The sequence below is a fragment of the Odontesthes bonariensis genome, chromosome 3, assembly GCF_027942865.1.
Source record: "Odontesthes bonariensis isolate fOdoBon6 chromosome 3, fOdoBon6.hap1, whole genome shotgun sequence".
NCBI classification, from domain to species: domain Eukaryota; kingdom Metazoa; phylum Chordata; class Actinopteri; order Atheriniformes; family Atherinopsidae; genus Odontesthes; species Odontesthes bonariensis.
In genome coordinates, this window is record NC_134508.1 from 8,875,335 (window position 1) to 8,891,373 (window position 16,039).

General features: G+C 42.5%; 1 protein-coding gene across 10 annotated transcripts in view; it reads right to left on the reverse strand.

Moving 5' to 3' along the window:
- ptprt (protein tyrosine phosphatase receptor type T) overlaps positions 1-16,039 on the reverse strand; it is a 427,933-nt gene that overhangs the window by 273,380 nt on the left and 138,514 nt on the right. For all 10 annotated transcript variants that reach the window (XM_075460193.1, XM_075460191.1, XM_075460192.1 and 7 more), the window contains exon 8: positions 3,266-3,559. In XM_075460193.1, coding sequence (XP_075316308.1) covers positions 3,266-3,559 — 294 coding nt within the window. The remainder of the gene's footprint in view (positions 1-3,265; positions 3,560-16,039) is intronic.

The following is a 16,039-nucleotide window of genomic DNA, read 5'->3' on the forward strand; positions in this document are numbered from 1 at the left end:
GAGCGCCGAATTCGTGGGAACAAAATTGTAAATAGCCGGTATTTAGTCAGGTTTTCAACACGTTGGGGATCTAAACGACTGCTTTCTGACCTGAAAATGTTCAAATGTTGCTAAAGTTTACAGAGTTTAGAGCTTAAGCGAAATCAGCCTCTCAAATTAGAGACCAGATTAACAAAGTAGTAAAAACAAATTGTTGTTTTTTTGTTGTTGTTGCGAAGTTGTTTTCACCTAAAGTCTTTGAAAGGGTTGAGATATGGTTTAATAACATCCAGCTCATCTTTTAACACCTGTCTCCCTTTCTGTTTTTAGGATTATTTGAAAGGTTTTATTGCTGGTTTATGAGGCACTTATGGCTTCTGTGCCTAAAAGGCCACTCAGGTTTACCATCTGCTGAAAACTCTCCACAGGTCCAGGCTACTGTAGGCTCTAAATCATGGAATAAACTGCCCCCATATGTTCGGTCCGCTGAGAGACTGCCTGTTTTTAAATCCCATTTTAACACAATCTTCTTCCATGACGTTTAATTCTGTCTAACAATCCAGTTTTTCGGTTATTATTATGTTATTTTCACTGTGCAGCACTTTGGTCAAAAGCAGTTGTCTTTTTAAACACGTTTTACGAGTAAATTTGTTACTTTTGTACATGGAAAAACAGGAAGGACGTGAACCCAGTCATGGTTTAAGGGGAAAAACTAGTTTAATTAAAGTTCAAGAAGTATCGTTTGGTTTGCATCTCCACAGATATTAACGCAGCAGCACCTTGTAGGTGTTTGGTGTAGCAGGAGGATCATCCTTAATCTCTAACCCTAAGTCCTTGGCCATCTTTGAGCAACACTGTTACAGTAACCGTGTTTGAACATCTCACCGAGCAACATGTTAGCTAAAATAAAACCTAACAATTCAGTCTTCAGTTCATTAAGCAGCAGGAACACCAACATTGCTGTGAAGTTGCTGTAAAGGGGCGAGTTTTCACCACTAAACTAAAACTAATGACATTGAAATGATTAGAACCTGATGGAAACCAACGAGGCCGAAAAGAACACCAAAAGAAGTCAAAGAAGTATTTTTAAAAAATGTAAGGAAAACGAACCAAGGAGAAGGTAAAAAGGGCAAGAAAAGGAAGAAAGGAAATGTCAAAGTGAACCGAGCAATAATGGAGAGAAAGAGGAAAAACAGGAAATAACAACGGAGGGCGAGAAACAGAAAGAAGAAAAGAGCGAGAGATGCGTTGGATGAAAACAACCTTGATGAAAATACAAAAAAAATAGGTCAAAAGAGGAAATGATGAACAAGTTTGAGCAAACACAACACAGAGGTGGAATGTGTTGCACAAGAAAATGAAGAGGAAGAACGCAGCAGTGAGGCGATGAAGCTCACCCGACACATCCACAGAGAGGCCGCCGCAGATCGGATGGGCTGTCACTTAATCAAATGAACTGTCACTTGTTGTGTCCTTACACCCCCGCTGGGATTCTCATTATCGGGCATGATTGCCCCGACTAACCTCCCCCGCCTCCTCTTCCTCCAGCCGGTGCACTCCAGCTCTCCTTCATCTCTGAGGTACCTTCTTAGCACCCCAATTATCATCATCTTTGATTCGTGCTCTCGTCCTCGGGAAGAATTACGAATTCTTCTTTGTTCAAATCTGATTTTCATTCCCTTCTGTTATTACTCTCACAGACGACCGATACCCCCTTTTAGTCGGGGAGCCAAAGTCTAAAAAAATGGGTTGAACCTGACATGGTCTGCCATACTTTTTATTTGTGTTTTTTTATGTTCACTTTGACCCTAAGAAGCAATAATCAGAGGGTTTGCTCTGCCGGAAACATCGCGAAAAAAAAACGTGGCCATTTTAGTGTATGTACCCTTCATTTTTTGATAGAAGATGTTTGTGAAATTTGGACCAACCAGTCCAAATGTAAGATGAGGGTTGCTCTACTACTGTAGACAACAAAGCAAGGCTGCTTAATTTCTCCATTGATAAAATAAATTCACAACTCTACAACATAAAAATTCATGTAGAATATAGCATATACTTTGTTGTCTACAGTAGTAGATCAACCCTCATCTTACATTGAAGCTCCCAGATCAAGGAAGTGACGTTGACGCAGCTTTAGCAGCAGAGAAGCTATCAGGCTTGTGTTGACAATAATAAACTCCTGGACTATGTACAAACTTCCAAATGCATCGTTTTGTGAGTACAGACCATATTTGTACTACTGTAGAAGTTTGGTGTCATGGCATGTGATTTTAGTGTGGTAATTTTGGAGATACTGCCAGGGTCCATTAGCGCTTGTACTAAGCTATTCGGATAACTCAGTAACTCGGCTGATGTTCAGCCAAGATCAGAAAAACTTGGCTGGATGTCACGGTTCAAATGACCCTAGGGTGAATCTACTCCGAACCATCACTTTAAGTAGCTTAGAGCGCAAGTTTACTTTTATTTTACTTTTTTTCTTCTTCTTCCTCGTCGAATTTCTGTCGTCATCTGGTATAAGTGATACAATTGGCTATGAATCGCGCGCAAAGCAGCATGGGAAGAACCAGACGCCATTTGATAGACATTCGTAGCGCCCAATAAACGGCTCTAGGCATTCGTAAACCTCAAATACGAGAAAATGCACACCTAGTTCCCAGACCACCATCTCATCGAGATTGTGGACGCGTCAGCCAGGCTAAGTGGGTTGGGTAAGCTGTCAATAAATGCATTCCAGATGCACAGAACACATGTGGAGACAACATCCAATTAAATTTTAACTCTTAATATACATTTCTACATGATTTTGGCTCAATTTAATGCAAAGAAATCAGGCGTTTTTTTCACTTTTTTCCACTATTTTCATCTTTACTTTAATTTTTTTCATCAATTATTACCCCAAATTATGACAACAGTCAATATGCCACTCTGTTCACCAAACAGTATACTCATTCCATAGAAACAATTGGACCAAAGCTATTTGGAACAAAGCAGCTCCAGTTCCGGTTTTGTTTTATATTGTTTAAACGGCAGGAAAACGGGCTTCATGTGCTTCCAAATATCCCCTTTGCAGCGTGGCTTTGCCCTCCTTTGCGGGCCAAACACCACACCAACTCTAGATTTTTAGAGTTTTGGCAGTCCAAACAGAAAGAACTGGTTCTCAGTTAGGCTTTGAACCAACACTGGAATCGCTTTGGTTTCTTTTCAACCACCTATTCACCGTAATTTAACCGAAACCCAAAGAAGCGAGACAAAAACAAAACGAGAAAGAAAAAGAGGCTTCACTCACCGGCACACTTGGTTCTGGTGACCAGCGGGGGCCCCGGTGGTCCCGTTCCTCCTTCCCCCGGCCTGGACAACAGGACCTTGATCTCATACTCCACATCTGGGTCCAGATGCCACAGTTTATAGGTGGGGGAGTCGACCACGTGGGTCTCCGCCCAGTTCCCCGTCGTGGTGCGGTACTCCACTTCCTTCAGGATGATCGGCCCGTCGCCGATGATGCTGTTGGCGTTGGGTTTGATCCACAGGTAGGTGGCGCCGACGGCGAGGAGCTCAGGCGGCGCAATGGGAGTGGGTGGAGCTGTAAAAACGGGATTAAGAGGGGGTTAGTAAAGGGTAGATCCTGGTTTTCATGGAGAATATTCCACAGTGAATTTGCAGCTCCGCTTCAGAGCCAATTTGAAAACAAATACATCAACCGCACCCCCAGCTGAGCTTATCACAACCTCACACGATTCATTTTCTCCTGAAAACTATATTTAAGCCCAATCAATGGCGCTGAAGTGTGTGATACTCGAGCTAATGAATGAGTTCTGTAGAACCTCCCCCATTGGGCTGTTCGGTGGAATTTTAAATGCACCTTTTTCATTAAATACTGCCTGTTTTTCCTCAAGATATTCTCTCACACCTCAGCTGATTTCTCCAGATGCAAATATCTATAAAATGTTGGAATAACAGAAACTTTTTAATCGTTCGATATAAAAAAAAAAGTATGTTATCCAGTTATGATGCTAATGTTTTAAATGGAGAGAAATTAAACTGTTCAACCAACAGACTCTGAAGGCTTGTTCTGCCGTCAGTTACGGCTCAACAGTTTTAGAGTGATATAAATGTAAAGTCGAGTTAGAAACCATCTGACATTCACATTATAAACAGCTGCTGCTGAGAGCTGGAGGAGACGGAGAGAAATGTATTTACCTTCAGCCCTAATCCGTCACTTTGCTGACATGTTGCTGACAGCTACTTTGCAGGTTGACTTTCATATCATTTTGCTTTGGAATAATGGCTTCTGTCAGTCCGGAAACAAGAGGGTGTTTTATTGCCCTCAGATTTCAGATACGGCGGCTATTTCATAGTAAAGATCTTCACCGTCCGTGTGATTAAAAAAGCTTCTTGGAAAAGAGAAAATAAAAGCTTGAATGTGTGCTTAATCAACAGAGGAAATGTTGACTAAATGGAGAAGATGATACTCAGTGCATCACAAATGTTATATATTGTAAGATGGCAATTACCGCCATCAGTAAGACGATACGATAATCTGAGATCCTCAACACAGTAATTACACACTCAGCGGGGTCACATGGCACTGAAAGGATCAGATTATTGGCTAAATTACAATAAGACTGAGTTGAGCAAGGGTAATTCTCCTTGGATATATGGCGGTGAATGAATCGGATCAGAGGCACAAAGCATGTCCAGGAAAAAGTCAGACCTCACAATCGCTTGGCCCTATTTTCTCTCCCTTCCTATCACTGCCAGCAAACACCATAACAGGCGCAGCTGTCGGCAGGCGGCAGCAGGCAGTGATACGAAGGGAGAGAAAATAGCGCCAATCGATTGGGAGGTCTGACCTTTTCCTGGAGAACCATTTTGTGATGCAAATGTATTACTCTGTTGAATGCATATTGTTTTGAGACGCAAAACGCTTTATTTTTGTGACCCCAGCCAACTAGCCGGACTACCTTCGTCAACGCCAAAACGAGGCTGGAACTCGGCTCACAGGACACAGCAGGGGGTAAGAAAATGTTCATAAATGATGTTGCTAATATGGGATGTCATACAGCTTCATGTCAAAAGAGGCGAACTATCCCTTTAAGGTGTCTACATGCACTTAATAACTCAGTCTGATTGTAATTTAGCCAATGGCTGAGTAACCCCACTGAGTGTTTCCTAATTTTCGGTGAATGAATGCCCGTCTGAGAGGGTGAATACGACGCTTTTATTTTTTCATAAAGCCGAGTTAAACGACAGCGAGCTGACAAAGCTGAGGGCGTGTAGAAGGTTCCCCAGCTGATCCGCTGCAGAAGAGTGACTCGTAGAGTCTGCGTTTTTTTTACATGCCAGAAAGTAACAAACAAGCAACGCCGTCACGGGCACGGCAACATAAATCTGAAACAGACTCCGCTAAAGAGCAGCAGGAGCAGATGGAAACAATGACAGGGAAATTAATGGGTCTTTTCCCTGTTAGTCATCAGGCCGCCTGCCTGCCTGCTCCTGTGAGCATCCTGCTCATCACCGTGAACTCTGGTAATTACCGTGGACGGCTCCCACTCCTCCGGCGGCCCCGGGATCAGAACCCCAGACGCTAGTCGTGACACGCTGAGCGACAAGAAGCAGAAAATCTGCCACAACTGAATTCTATGCGATTGGGGGGGGGGGGGGTTGGCTCTTGGATTTTTGTGGATTCTGGATTGTTACAGCACCTGATGTCTGTGGCCCTGCTGCTCAACAGACAGACCGACTGAAAACTGATATCTATAAGTGAGCGGCAAAGACGTTTGTAACCCAGGTTACCATCATCAGTTGATGATCAGAGTGATGTCAGATTGAACGTCTAAATCAGTGGTTCTCAAACTTTTTTTGGTCAATCCCCACTTTGAACAAGTGGGGATTTCCAAGCCCCACCTGCCCCTGTCGCCCCAACAAAAATATTGACAAATTATATTTCACCTATATTTGACACCTGAACGCCGCCTGAACTTCACGCCGCCCGCCACGTCACGTCACTACGTCACGTTACCTTACGCACAGCTAACAGACCAGTGGTTCAACCTGGTCACATCTGGGTGCAGCTGGTTTTGAATGGTGTTTTTTTTTAATGATTTTTTATGTGCAAGTTTCAGCAAGTTTGTGTAGAAATAAACCTCCCAAAGTCTATTGTCTATTGATTTACAAATGCACTCCTGTTATCAGTCTTGGCTGGATAATTAACGCCAATACACACAAAAAAAAGATACTAAAGATATCGCCCAATTTTTTTCAATTTCAAATAGCTTTATTGGCACAAGAAGGCAGTGCTTATATTGACGAAGCATCTAAACACAATATTAATAAAAATAAACAAATGAATAAGTGGCAGAACATTAACAATAAAATATAAACAACTTAATTGAGGCGTGGTCATGATCTGTATCATTAATTATAATCGATTTGTTAGGACTTGGTTGGGACTCGAAACAAAAATCCTAGGACTTGGACTTGACTTGGACTTGAGACTCTACTTGGACTTGCAACATAGGGACTTTCTCCCACCTCTGGTTATTGCTGTCTGTTCGATAATTCATTGTGAAAAATCAATAAAAATTGTTGAAACTAAACTCAAGCCTGCTGGAAAACTGATGTCTATAAGTGAGCGGCAAAGACGTTGCATGTATGATGGAGCACCGAGAGTTATTTTAAGATTGAGGTTTTCTATTTTTCTTTCTTTCTTTCTTTCCCTGTGACAGCTGCTTTGTCAGCTGACAGTTAGGTTATGCAAGCTAAGAATTACGGCCCCTCCCCTCCTGCTGTCAGAAAAGCAAAGTCCTGATCTCGCTCTAAGTTTTTTTTACTTTCCTTAAAGCCGCCTTAGAATATGTATGAAGGCTGCAGGACCGATGAATCAACTCTCAGTCACTGCGCTCTCATACCTTTCAACCGAGTCTGTGCATTTGGGATTCAAGGAGAAGAATGAGATACAATAAGCATTTCTGGGGTTTGTTTTGTGCCTTTTAGAGTATCTGAATACAAATGGAACCGAGTAAAAATGACGCTCCTTTTTCTAAGCGTCTACGAGTTTATACTGAAATGATAGAAACACCAAGTAGAAGAACAGAAATCATACTCATACGTCCAAAAAGCAGAGGAACAATTTAGTCAACAAAGGCTTCAGTTGTACTTCTTCTTCGTCCTCTTACTGTGTGTCGAATTTTAAGCAGTTTCGTCTCCGTCTCATCAAAGAGCACTTTGCATTTTCTGGAAATATTTTAAGGCCAGCAGACAAAATGCTCTCATACCGACGCAATTTCCATCCCTTGTTTAGAAGAAGGGTTGAGAAATGAGTAAAAGACGGGTTTCGAAAAAGAAACATTATTTACAAACTGGTGAAAGCATGAACACGGTGCTTACACAGGTTTAAAGGGACAGTTCGCCTCTTTTAACATGAAGCTGTATGACATCCCATATTAGCAACATCATTTATGAACATCTTCTTACCCCCTGCTGCGTCCTGTGAGCCGAGTTCCAGCCTCATTTTGGCGTTGACAAAGGTAGTCCGGCTAGTTGGCTGGAGTTTAAAAAATAAAGCGTTTTGCTTCTCAAAACAATATGCGCTCAAAAGAGTAATCTCTTTCTCGCGAACTATCCCTTTAACCTGTGCAAGCGCCGTGTTCATGCTTTCACCAGTTTGTAAATAATGTTTTTTTAACATGGATAAAAACACGAAACGAGGCCGGAACTCGGCTCACAGGACGCAGCAGGGCAGGGATGACTAAGAGCCGCTAATGTTAAACCCACGAACAGAGCAAAATGAGTCAAAAACAGACATGTTTGGAAAGCTTCTTCCCAGTGAGGAGACGGAAGAAGAGGCTGTGACCACTAAGAAAAAGAAAGCTGCGTTTTTGAAGGCATGTTTAAGCGTTACCATAGCGACCGGAGAGCGTTAGGAGGCAGAGAGGATTCTAATAAAGTTACATACAAGTACACAGTGGATTCAAGTTATTATATTTATTAAATACCACAGTGTCTGTGTTGGTCGTATTATTATTTTATTTTGTAGTATTTATCCGCCAAAATGTTGTCTGACATTAAACCGGTCCGTGGAGCAAAAAAAAGGTTGGAGAACGCTGCCGTATTGAACTCAAACGAAGCGAACGCGCACATTAAAAAAAAAAAACTAGGGCTGGGCAACGATTAAAATGTTTAATCTAATTAATCACATGATTTCCCTGATTAATCACATTTGTATGATTAATCGACTTTGGTTCTGTCGACTCTATAAAATGAAAATGGCTGAGTAAAAGTTCCGTACCCTTCTCCATGTTTGATGGATCCACCGATTACTTTCTTTTCTGGTTCCGCAGCACACAGCAACAGACTTTTACAAAATAAAAGCCTGTGAGCAACAGACTTTTACAATAATAAAATAAATAATAAAACAAAGGTGGTCCGTGGCGTAGTGGGTTGAGCAGGCGCCCCATGTACAGAGGCTATAGTCCTCGCTGCAGCTGGCCCTGGTTCAGTCCCGCATCGGACGGCCCTGTGCTGCATGTCGTTCCCCCTCTCTTTGCCCCCTGCTTCCCGTCTCTCTGAACTTTCCTATCCAATAAAGGCACAAAAGCCCTCAAAAATAAATGTTTTTTTAATTAAAAAAACAAAAACAAATGTAAAATAAATAAATAAAACAAACATGCATTAATGCGCAATAAAACATTTATCGGCGTTAAAGCGATAATATCGAGTTAACTAGCCCAGCCCTAAAAAAAAAAAACAGACAAAAATTGATATGAACGTAAGAGCTGCATGAAATCAGACAATTAATCGCCACAGGGGCGGCTGGGCCACTCCTGCAGTAGGGGGTAAGTCAATGTTAATGCACGATATTGCTAGTATGGGATATCATACAGCGTCATGTCAAAAGAGGCAAACTATCCCTTTAAACACCGACTCCGCCCCTTTAACGGTGACTATTAACTATTCCCCCAGCTGCTTTAACAGATCCAGCTCTTCATTAGCACCATTTATAATCAACAACTTCTCCTGATGTTACTCCATGGGAGGAAGGCACCGAATCACTCAATCACTTCCTCCCTCCACCTGTTTTGTTCCCTCCATCACTCCATTCCTCCTTCTGCCAGCTCATTTGCAGCAGAGCTACAGAGGCCACCCGGCGACACACAACCTGGCGCCCGCGCTGGGAGGAGCACACACACTTCTAGGTGTCGTACATCTACGTTCAGAACTCGCGGAAAGCACTGCATGCCTTGCACATGCAAATAAATCCATCTGCAAAGACGCACTCACCTCGGAGCGCATACACAGGCAGACTGATTGCTAATCAGCTGCAGCCGGCCTTTGTACAACAATGCTAATGAAGGGTGGGAGTAAGAGGATAGAGGGATGAAGAAAGCAGTGAGGAAGAAAACAGGCTTTTTTTTAATAGAGGGATAAACTACGACTGGTGGAGCCCAAAAAATGTGGAAAAGAAAACTAATACGAACAGAATTATGTAGCATGAGAGAAGAATGAGCCTCGGACTGAAGGAGCGGTGCGATGAACATCCTAAAAACAACTTTTCTGAACTCATTTGCTTCGTCTGTTTAGCTTTAATCATTTGAAACCAGTGGATCATTTCAAGCTAATTGTTCCAAAGTCCTATTGTATCTGTAGGAGTTCTTCCTTCTGTCTTTCTTTCTTTCTTTCTTTCTTTCCAAAAGGTACCTGAAAAAACATGAAATTTTGCGAGCGCCACCTGCCAGTCGACGACATGAAAGAATCTTAACTTTATATTTTTGGGAGTCGCTCATTGACTCTGTAGCGCCCCCTACGATGCTTTAAAATGGTCCCCGCATTGGGGTTAGTTTCGCATGGGACAACGAAATTTGGTACACTCCATCACGCCCATATGGACAAAAAAGTCTCTTGCCGCCATGGTCCCACGTCCACAGGAAGGCGGCCATTTTGGATGGAAGGTGCATTTTGGTGCGATTTTTGCCCGATTCCACGCCTTGCATTGGATCGAACTGATTTAATGCTACAAGCTTCAAACTTGGCCAGGTTACTCTTAAGACATGGGGGTAAAGAATCATGAAGAAACTTTCGCAAAGTCATGAAACTTGGCACACACGTCCACCCTGAAGACTTCGTACGTATGTAAAGGGTATCGTGTGTGGGCGGAGCAAAATGGCTCAGTGGCGCCCCCTAGAAATTTTCAAAAACCCCTCCGCATTGGGGGTTATTATGTGCTCGTACATACGCAGAGGGTATCGTGCGTGTGGGCAGAGCTGCGCGACTACGGCGTCCAGCGCATGCCCCAACATACGCACAGGCTCGGTCCCGCTCAAAGCTGCTTGCAGCTTTAATTTATCTATGAAGCTCTTCAGTGCGATTTTCCTTTTGAATTTTTACTCCCGTGAGAAACAAAAGCACACAGATGACAGTTTTGGGACAATAACCACTGGCCAAGCTGACAATGGGACATTTAAACCAAAAGAAAAGCAACACAGGCGTGTATTTTTTGGTGATATAATACAAAAAGGGCCCTGCAGTGGACTACTTTTTCCATGCCAGGGGGACCTCAGGGTGCCACGCTGTGTTTAAACAGATCTGCTCAAAGCTGGATTCGAATGAGAAGTTTCAAGAAAGGACGTTTGTGCAGCTATGGTCCACGTGCAGGACGCCGCATCACAGCCCCTCTACCTGTGTGCTCATAAAGCTTTCTGTGGAGGTACATCCGTGTATGTTTGTGCCCAATAAAAGCTTTATCCTGCGTATCCTGGGGCCTTGTTGTCAGATGACACATAGCACACACAAAACTGATCCATGTTACAGCTCCCCGAGGGAACATAGTATATGCATTAACTTTTTTACTGCATTGTATTATGATCCCAGCATGGTGCTTGAAGGTGGCTCATAGCGAGTGTGTGTGTGTGTGAGTGAAGATAAATAAACCTATCTAATAAAATGTTTGCACAACAACGTGCCGGGGTGCTTGTGTGTGCGTTTCCGTGTCTGTTAGGTCAGCTCGTCGGCTCTCACCTTTGTCATCATATACATCTGTGTAATGTCGTGCTACATCCTCTGCTTTGTAAAGGCGCGTGTAGAATGTCATGTTTATGCATATTTTGTGTTCTTTGCTGCTCTGACCTTGTATTTCTCATCCAGCTGACATAAAACTACATGAACCAGGGAAGCTTTTCCACCAGATAAGTTAAATAATACGCCGGCCAGGACTGCTGTTAGAATTAGAGACGCACCAATCCGCTTTTTTCACCTCTGATAATCGTTATCTGAGGTTTAGTATCAGCCGATACCGATACAGAAAAACAATTAACAAACAGTAAGTTTCATTGTGTGGAAAAGACTGGGATCATTCTTCTGTGCAACATCAGACTCGACTTAAAGGGATAGTTTGCCTCTTTTGACATGAAGCTGTATGACATCCCATACTAGCAATATCATTTACTACTTTTCATCAACACCAAAACGAGGCTGGAACTCGGCTCACAGGACGCAGCAGGGGGATAAGAAAATGTTCATAAATGATGTTGCTAATATGGGATGTCATACAGCTTCATGTCAAAAGAGGAAAACTATCCCTTTAAACATTTCTTTCTTATTTTTTAAAAAAAACAAATAAACAGATATAAATGTACTGAATTACAAATAGCAAATGTGTTTGGCATCACGGTATTCAGATTACAATTCTGGACAGGACAAGGGGAAAAAACTAAAAACAAAACAAAAAAAAAAACGATCGGCCGATTTGGATCGGCCCATTGTCACGATACCCTATCTAGAATTTTCTTCAACATCGGTAACGATACGAATATCGGATCGGTGCATCCCTAGTTAGAATATTTGTTTAATTGTCTAAATCTAGTGTCTTTTTCGTCATCGAGTCCATCAGAAACTCTCAGGATCTTCCATAACAGTCTCTTCAACACTACCCTTCTCCAGCTTCTGCAAACTTCCATGTGCACAAATATGGGAATCGTACTACAAGACGACACAACCGGTATGGTGTAAAAACAGACACGTACCCAACAGTGAAAGGCTTAATCTCAAGCTTTTAGCTTGTCTGACCATGGCTAAAACAGCTTTAGACGAGCTGTGTGAAGGAGTGATGGTATGTGCTGTCCTGAACCATTTGGTGTCGTGGTTATATTCACCTTTTGGCAATTCAGTTATCTCAAAGGCACGGCATGCTTTTGAAAACTGGCCAAACACTACACAAAGTCCATTAAACGTGTATGGTTTGTTAAGTCCAATATCCTTCCCACTTAACAGGTCAATGAACCAGTTGTTTTATGGGGCTCACACTAAATGCAAACACCACTCATCAGCATTTCAGAGCGTTACTGTAAGCTGCCAATTAGACACTTTGGACACTGTAAGGGTTGTCAGGAGAGGAAAGAGATGGTGGCATGAAACAAGGGTCAGTGGCCGGATGCCAGACAAGTGGGATGCCGTTTATAATGAGCGTCTTAATCCTCAGGATTTCTGGCCGACCTGTTCTGATCCAGACACACACTGATCCCTTGATGCTGCAACCAGGTAACTCTTACTGCGAAATCAAAAGCCTGGAGGATGGTGCGCAGCAGATAGCCAAGAAACAAGAGGAAAAAGTTTCAAATTACGTTAGAAACCCGAGGAAAGTGGCAAGGTTAGTCGTCTGGATTTCATCTCACCATCTGCCTCCCTTGTAGGTCAGTGTAAGACACACAAACTCACTTATATTTCAGCGAAAAATGGAATGAAAAAAAAATCTAGAGAGAACGAAATATATAATGGGAAGGATTTAAGAGCAGTTGTGTTGCTGGCGATATTACTTTTTCCTCAGTGTGATGGTGGAAAATCCAAAAGTACTATCAAATCTTCTGCCATGTTCTAATAGAGTGGAAGATTCAAAGACGGGGGGGTGCAAGGGAGTAATAGAGAGGCAGATAGAGTCGGAGGCCTCAGCCCGCCAGAGGACAGACGAGATATCACCTAAGGTGGCGGAAAAGATGGAAAAATCAGTTGTACCGAAAATGACAATCGCTTTGCTAAAATCTGTTTTTCTCCCGTTTCAGTGGAGTGAGAGACGGTAATGATAGTGAAGATGATAGAGGGTGAAAAAAGAAAAAAAACAGACCATGGGAGAGGTTTTCTCATTTTCCTTTTGAACTGCTTCCTCTCCAAATCTCTTAAAAAAAAGGTGCCATGCTGACTGGATCCTCATTCGCAAACCTCCAGGGTTAAAAAAGATAATTTCTACAGTTGGATTATCTGTTAAGAAGCAGGTTTAATCGTAAAAACTGTTTCTGTAACTCTATTCATTTCAGTGGAGTGTAGTTATCTGAAATTTTTTGGCTTAACTGTATATTTTGCTGTCTCATTAGTGCAAAATTCATGAGTTGGCGGTAAGGGGATGTCACGAGAACCGATACTTTGGTACCAAGTCGATGCCATAGTTCTAAAAATGTGACGATACACGGTTTTCTACAGTACCGTAGGTACCGGGGATGCAATTCCTCCGGACGTAACACCATATACACCTACAAGTGTTCCAGTTAATGCCAAAGGAACACGGAAGATGGCAGCTGCAACTCCGCCTCGAACCGTCGAAAAGAAAAGTATTAACACATTGACTCCCAAGTCACGTAAAACTACGTTTTTACTGCCCATGCGTTGGCTCCCACATGGTAAAAATACGTTTTTACGTTTTTTTTATGGATTCTGAATCTATACATTCTGATGCACATTCTGTGTGATTTTTGTAATTATGTGATGAACAGAACTGACATAGATGGCAGTCAAAAACTGGTGTCATCATCTGGACATTTTGATCATTACGCCAATGGCTTTGCGTCAACTCAAGAACAATTTTGATAGCGCTGCATTGATTGTTGTGCATTTCCGCATTTTGTCCAATCGCACGTGTCGGTTTCCAGAGGGTGACGGTAAAGTAACATAAACAAACAACAAGAAGGAGAAGAAGACACGCGACAAGTCTAAGGAGGCGGTCTTATGAACAGGTTAGCTTTGCAACATGCGACACGACGCAAATCCTCTGACCCGGATATGTAAGTATCTAAAGTGCGACAGGCTGAAAGAGCGCACGTTTCACAAAAGCCCCGATATCTCAGTTTGTTGTTGATTTTGGTGGATACCCGCCTTGGTTTAGCTAAGGATAGCTCGCTAATGGCGGCACCTAGAGACACGCAGTTTTGACCCACAAAGAGTTTGAAGTCACATAATATGCTGTGACTGTACAAAAAACGTCAAAAAAATGGTTTAGAACGCTGGGATTCTACAACAATTCTGTAAAAACCGCCGGTATTCAATGTGTTAAGAGTCGTTTCTGGAAGTACTTTGATTTTGAGGCGGATGATCAGGGATTAGTAACTTCCAATTTAGCGAAGCACCACAAAGTTACGTCTTTGCAAAGTACGGCTGAATAAGTTGCAAAGTCCCCGTCTGTACGCAATGCACCGTACATCAGACATGGGACTGTATGAGATTCTGACGGTATAATAACCCTAGGCAATGATTACAGCTCTAAAATGTATCTGTATTTTGAATGTCTGTATTTAAAAACAAGAAAAAACGTTTCCATTAGTTATGAAATAGTGTGCTTCAGTGGACACGCTTGGGAATTATCGTTGCCTTTCAGGATGCAACGATAATAATAGATCGGTTTTATGTAGCGCTTTTTATAATACTCAAAGCCAAACCCTAGTGATAACCCTAGTGATAACCCTAGTGATATGCCTAGTGATATGCCTAGTGATATCCCTAGTGATATGCCTAGTGATAACCCTAGTGATATCCCTAGTGATAACCCTAGTGATATGCCTAGTGATATGCCTAGTGATAACCCTAGTGATAACCCTAGTGATATCCCTAGTGATATCCCTAGTGATATGCCTAGTTGGCGGTGCGTTTCACAAAGGAGGGATAAGCAGCCTTCAAATGGACACATTATCATAACTGAGCTGTGATCAGGTGTCAATGTTGACGTCATGATAACAATTCGGTCTTGAATCATCTCTTCATTTAAAGCCCAATAAATGCGACTTCAGGGTTCAATCTTTTAATATGGTTCGTCTCAAAAATAACTGCACCCAGACCCATTACTGTGTCAAACAATGGCTTTATTTCCTGGCTAGTTTTGTGGGAAAAGGGGGCTTTAATGCAGAGTAGAGTAGAAAAGCCCAGAACTATTTTCCATTTCAGACAGATGCTTACTGAGAGGACAGTGGTATCAGATGGCACGGCTAAAATAATGACCCATGTGTCAGTATTATGAATAATACTGTTTCCAATCCCATCAGGCTTTGCTTCCCCAGAGAAAATGTTAAAAAACAGTCTCTTTGTTGCAGCGTTGATATCTTGAGCCAGTTTATCCTAAAACAGTAAAATTTCAAGTTTTGGTAAAATATGAAAACACCTGCTCTCTTGGTTCCCAGGTACCGTTTTTTCACGGTAATGCCAATGCCAAAGCCGATTTCAAAAAGTATCTCAGGTTACGTCTCAGAACTATCGGTGCTGTCAACAAAGACGTAAACCTCCACCTGCCCGCTGACTGGAAGCTCCAGAGGATGAAAGAGAACTCTGAAATATTCACACATCTGAGATGCTTCGGGGATTGCTGACGAAAATGAGGGAGCAGCAGTGAGGAAAAGAGCTGACGACAGACGCGGATCCTCTTAGTGTCAGTAAAATGTTCTCCAACAGTCTTTAATGAAATGAGCGGCGCTCTTAAATCCACCAGCCCCAATGCATTGGTAGCGGTGGACACATGTCTCCTCCTCGTTGTGACATTTTTTGGCATTTAGCTGCTCTTAGTTCAACAAGACGTCGGATTGAACCCGTCAGCTTTTGCTTTCCCTCCCTTCTTCCATGCTTTATTCTCATTTGCTTGTGTAAGGTTTTATATTACCAACTCCCCTCATCTTCTTCCCATGGCTCCCTTTCTTCTCTTTTGATCTCCTGTTTTACACTTTGTGTTCATTTCACATCTTTTTCCATCATCGTGAGCCGTCCTTCTCCTTCTCCTTCCCCTCCCCCCTCGTCCAGCTTCATCTCTCCCTTATTCTCT